Source organism: Hyaena hyaena, unplaced genomic scaffold (genome assembly GCF_003009895.1).
Source record: "Hyaena hyaena isolate Hyena2069 unplaced genomic scaffold, ASM300989v1 scaffold_799, whole genome shotgun sequence".
Taxonomy (NCBI): Eukaryota; Metazoa; Chordata; class Mammalia; order Carnivora; family Hyaenidae; genus Hyaena; species Hyaena hyaena.
In genome coordinates, this window is record NW_024081430.1 from 246,768 (window position 1) to 252,767 (window position 6,000).

The 6,000-nt window shown below is 37.9% G+C and overlaps 1 protein-coding gene across 4 annotated transcripts in view; it reads left to right on the forward strand.

Annotated features, from left to right (window-relative positions):
* Window positions 1-4,613, forward strand: part of MAMDC2 (MAM domain containing 2) — a 193,616-nt gene extending 189,003 nt beyond the window's left edge. For all 4 annotated transcript variants that reach the window (XM_039219182.1, XM_039219184.1, XM_039219185.1 and 1 more), the window contains 2 exons: window positions 3,346-3,430; window positions 3,578-4,613. In XM_039219182.1, coding sequence (XP_039075113.1) covers window positions 3,346-3,430; window positions 3,578-3,642 — 150 coding nt within the window. In that variant the 3' untranslated portion in view covers window positions 3,643-4,613. The remainder of the gene's footprint in view (window positions 1-3,345; window positions 3,431-3,577) is intronic.
* Window positions 4,614-6,000: the final 1,387 nt, after the last annotated feature.

The window sequence follows — 6,000 nt, forward strand, 5'->3', positions numbered from 1 at the left end:
ATTCTCAATAGTTACATTGGCATCCAAACGGAGTTCCTAGAGTATGAGGCCAAAATATCTCATTTTAATAAATATTTGTTGACCGCTGGCTATTCTAAGTGCTGAAGATACAGCAATGAACATAACATGTAAAGCTCTTCCTCTTTTAAAGTTGACATTCCAGGGAGAGGTATAAAAAGTAAACCAAAGATAATATAAGGTACTATTAAGTACATTATAGTAAGTGCTATGGGGGCAACTGGGTGGTTCAGTCCAACTTCAGTTCAGGGCATGATCTCACAGTTCACAAGTCCGAGCCCTGCATCGGGCTCTGTGCTGACAGCCCAGAGCCTGGAGCCTGCTTCAGATCCTGTGTCTCCCTTTCTCTCTGCTCCTAACCTACTCACACTCTGTCTCTCTCTCAAAAAAAAAAAAAAATTAAAAATGAATAATAATAAGTGCAATGGAAAAGAATAGGTCAAACTGAACTGGTAATGAGATTAGAGAAATATCAGAGCATAATCGTGAAAGGCCTTGAACATCACGGTAGAGTTTGAAATGGATTCCAGAGGAACCATCAGATGGCTTTAAGGTAACATGATCTGGATTTATCTTTTTTTTTTTTTAATGTTTTATTTATTTCTAGGAGAGAGAGAGAGAGACAGCGTGAGCAGGGGAGGGTCAGAGAGAGAGGGAGTCACAGACTGAAACAGGCTCCAGGCTCTGAGCTGGCAGTCAGCACAGAGCCCGAAGAGGGGCTCAAACCCACGAACCGAGAGATCATGACCTAAGAGAAAGTCGGACGCTTAACCGACTAAGCCATCCAGGCGCCCCTGGATTTATCTTTTTAAATGATCACTACAGCTACTGTGTGGAGCGTAGGGGAGCAAGGAGACTTTGGGGGCTGCTTCAGTGGTACTGGCAGAAGAATAGATGCCAGGGGTGAGACGCCTCAGAAGCCCGTAGGACCTCTTCTGTGTGGAATGTGGGGCTGGAGAGAAAGGGGCATCAAGATGACTCCACGAATTTTGGCCTGAGTCACCGCTAGAATGGACTTACCATTTCCGGAGATGAGGAAGGCTTTAGGTGGAGCCCATCTGGTGGTTCGAGGGCAGTGTGTGCATGGGAGGGAAATCAACAAGTGAGTTTTTCGGACTTGCTAAGTTTCCTGGGTCTGTCAGACATCCACGTGGGTATGTCAGGTAAGCATAGGATATGAGGCTGAAGTTCAGGAAAAAGAACAAAGCTGGAGAGGTAGATGGATGCATCATCGGTGGGGGTAGGCAGGTGGGGACGACTTTCAGAGTGCTATAGTACTGCCTCTGTTTGCGACTCATTCTCTGGGGGGATGAGTAGGGGGCCTCCCGATGACATTCCAATCATTCTGTCATCCTTGTAGGAGAAATGCATCAAGTGGCAAAATTTTAATCACACTCCTTCCTAAGGGTTTAATAAAGTGCCAAGCTGTACCTGAGTTACTATTGATCAAAAACACAAAGTAATTTTATATCCTTTGGATTCCTCGATTAATATTTCCTCCTCTGCTCTCTCCACTTTTCTCCCTGGGTTCTTTTGTTTTGATGCTATTGAAGATGTAAAGTGTTAGACACATTCTTGGCTCATGGAAATATTTATATCATTCATATTGTTCGTTATACTGCCTGACATTTAGTAGGTATTATTATATGCTAGGTACTCATTCAAGACCACGTTTCCAAATTTTCTTGTTCATGGTATGCTTAGGCTCATTAATTTTTTCCTGGTGCCCCTAGACCAAAAGTAATACCTACCAGTTTCAGTTATTAAGTAATTGAGTCCAAACAACTTAACATCTGTGCTCTGTCTCTCTCTGAAAAGAAAACATTTAAAAATTAATAATATCTGTGCCCTAACGACTTAGTAGACATTTGGAAAAATCATACACTTAAATTAAAGGAAAAAATAAATTTTTATCTAATTCTTAAATAACCACAATTATTTACTAATAGAACATGTATATATAGGACAAGGGGGAAATCATAATGGTATGAAATAGTTACCACTCAAGTAGTAAGGAAATTCAGAAGAGAAGGTTGTATGAAGTTTGGCCCAATCACAGACTATTCAGAATATAATTCTATCAGGTAATTTGTTTATTAAACTTCCATTGCAGACTTGGTGATCAAAAACCAGATTTTACTGATGTCCAGAAAACCAAAATGGTTGTTAACTACACTCATATATCCACCTATCTAGATGTGTTAGGACATTTTTTCCCTCTTCAAACCGTTTATTTGGATTCTTGTTCGGGATTGTGTCCTTAGAATTTTTAATAACATTATTTTGCCCATTTCTGTCATTAAAGCTTCTTTGAGTCATTAATTTCGAGATAGTTTCATATGCTTATTAATTATCCACTTTATATTCTTATATTTAATTTAAATCATAAACTAGTCCAACGGGGAGTCATTTGCTCATAAAATGAGTGGAGCAAATGTGTCTTCTGGATAATTTTCATTACCCACAAGCCTCCCTGGAGTATTCAGTGGTTTATTAACCATTGCTGGGGCAGCCTTAGAGCTGGTAATATAAGCCATTTTCCCTAGAACCTGAATATCTGATCAGTTATTTTCTTCTCAGGATCTAAAGTTATGAAAGTGGTTCTTTCCTCCTAGGCTATTCTTGAATGTTATGATATTTAACACAATAAGTAAGCCATTGCCTTTTTGGTAAACTTAATGATTGTGTATCACCGTAGATTTAGAGAGCCTAGATTAAGAGAAGCCTAAACTTCTGGGCCCATGACTTTCATAGGCCCCGTGAGTGCTGGGTCTAGAATGTTCGAGGTGAGGAGGGGACGCCAGGTCACCACCAGGCAGCATTTCCAGGTAAGCATGTCTGGAAAATGGCCTAAAGAGACCTTAGAAGCGACTTAGTCTCCAAGACTCTAGGAATTTGTTGTGAATTCCTTTAAAATTCCAAATAAGTACTCTCTTTTGTACCTAAATTTGAATTTGTGATTTTGTATTCTTTTCCTTAAAGGAGGTTGAAAAACAGTCTAAGCTTCCAGACCCACGCAACAGGGTTCTGCCCCTGATGAGTATTGTTTTATCAAGATGACTCCATTTCTTAATTTCTTTTTAATTTTTATTTGTTTTTGAGAGAGAGAGACAGAGTATGAGGGAGAGGGGCAAAGAGAGAGAGAGAGAGAGACAGAATCTGAAGCAGGCTCCAAGCTCTGAGCTGTCAGCACAGAGCCCGACGCAGGGCTCAAACTCACAAACTTCAAGTTCGTGACCTGAGCCAAAGTTGGTCACTTAACCGACAGAGCCACCCACGTGCCCCAAGGTGACTCCATTTCTAAATTCAAACTTCATTGCTTTCCAGGTAATTTTTGAAGCCATTCGGGGAGTGTCAATAAGAAGTGATATTGCCATTGATGATGTTAAGTTTCAAGGAGGACCCTGTGCAGGTAACGATATTTTTCCCAATTATATCAGCTTGATTGAAAAGGGATTTTGCAATAGTCTCAAATCATAAGAATGCAAATTAGGAATTTTTCTATAATAAAAATAGAGGAAACTATTATTGTCTATATTCTTTTTGTCTTTCCTGGCAGAAATGGAAGATATAACCGAGCAATCATCAGGATATTCTGAGGATTTAAATGAAATTGAGTTTTAAGAAATGATCTGAATTGGATAAACTCAACAAGAGCCATACCTCTTTTCAGTCAAATGAACACAAAACAAATAAATACTGGACAGTCTTAACCATTTCGTAAATTATAAAATGACTTCACAGCACAGTATTCTTTTTCATTACTTTTGCAAAAAATATTGACTCAGGGCTTTTTGGTATTTTTTGGGTTTTTTAGGGTTTTTTTTTCCTTTTTGCGTATGACAACTGTTACAGAAATACAGGCTATTGATTTTGCATAGATCACTCATCTTAATTTTGGTTTCGGTTAAAAATACAAATGTACTATATTGCAGTCATTTTTAAGTATGCAAATGAGGGGCACAATCAAAATGAGATGTGTCATTTAAATCTGCATTCAGTGAATGTATTGGAAGAAGATGTCTTGTGGGTTTCTTTTCGAATTTCAAGGATTGTAGCTCTTTTTAAAGTAATAATGTGAGGTGTCGGTATCTGCAGAATGAATGCAGTTTCTCATGGTAACAAGTTAGTTTAAGAAAGTAAAATCTTATTTTCTATGTTTTATTCATAGAAATGGAGAATTAATTGTTAAATATTTTTACCATATGTGATAACAAAGGATCTTTCTTGAATGTCCCAGGGTAAGTCAGTATTAATTAATGCTGTATTCCAAGGCAAGGCTACTTTCTTTCCCTCCCCCCCCCTTTGAACTACTTTTGAAAGTCACTATGAACACATGGAGTAGAAACTGCACTCTTTTTTGTGAAGCAAGCTTGAAAATGTTTATGTACACACACCTGAAAATTTTTAGGACGTGTTATGCAATTTTACTGATTTTTATAGTAAATGTTTTGGTAAGGTTTTGAGTAGAATGATTTCAGGCAGACATACTAAACTGCTGCTTTTTATTTACGTGTTTAGAAACTTGTACATATGTATTTGTATACCCAAATAGCTGTTATAAGATTACCTAATAAAAGGTAATTTGAAAACCTTTTCCCTAGCAATGAACTCATTCCTGCGTTATTTTCCTTGTTCAGAATATCTTCGGCACACAACTATAGATTCTAATTTGAATCTCTGCTCTAAAGTTAAGTTCTTCTTATGCCTTCTGTTAGTGACATGAGCACTGCATACATTGATACAAGAATTAGTTTTTATTTATTTTTAAAATTTTTATTTATTCATTTTTGAGAGAGAGTGGGGGAGGAACCGAGAGAGAGGGAGACAGAGAGAGAATCCCAAGCAGGCTTCCCATTGTCAGTGCAGAGCCCTAACGTGGGGCTCGAACTCATCAACTGAGAGATCATGATCTGAGCCATAATCAAGTCAGACACTTAACGGGCTGAGACCCAGGAATTAATTTTTAAAGTGTTTTATTTTACATAAGCTAACTTATTTTTTCCCCAAATTTTATCCTATTAGAATGGAAACACTATGAGGATAGGAATTCTTGCATGTTTTGTTTACTTTTGTAGCCTCAGTGCCCAGAAGAATGTCTGGTATGTAGTAAGTGTTCCGTATAGAAATACTTGTTGAATGAATGAATGCATGAATGAATGCTTGCATGAATGAGTGAATTTAATCCTTCCAACATCCTCCAAAATGGAGATATTATCATCCCTTCTTACAGACAAGGAAACCAAGTTTCAGAAGAGTGAACACATTATTTAAGTGGAAGAGTAGTCAGGTCTCTCTGACCCCAAAGTCCGTACCTCTTCCTGCTTTCTACAGCCGAAAATCCATGGTCCTCACAGAGTTGGGTGGCATTCTCATTCAAGAATGTCAAAACTCTTCAGGTTCCTCACTGTCTGGCTCAGTCAATAGAGCGTGTGACCCTTGATCTCAAGGTTGTGAGTTTGAGCCCCACATTGGGCATACAGATTACTTTTTTAAAAAATGTCAAAGCTCTTAAATTAATCCTTAAAGAAGAGTATACTTCCCTCAAGACCGCATTACTTGGAAAACAAAAATTCTCAACTGTACAAAATTAACATCCTGAGGTTTATGGAGAAAATAAACTTCTACACTAAAGGAAAATTTTGCAAATCACATCCTTTCTATTCACGATGACTTAAGTAATTAATTGTTTCTATTAATCCCTAAGTAAAGTTGAAACATTGAGGAAGGAGGATTTCAAGGTGTGAAGCAACTCAACCATATACTAGACCTTATAATCTCCTCAACCTATTTTTCCTGTCCAGAGCTTAGTTATATTTGCTGAATAAAGAAACGAAAATTGCGTTTCTGGGACCTGACACAGTTTCTCGTGCGTGGCGAGTCACTCATACACAGTGACTGAATGAAGTCATTCACCAGCCTCATTGCTTATAGATTACATAAATCCATAGTAATAATCAGAGTGAACATTTACTGAATTTT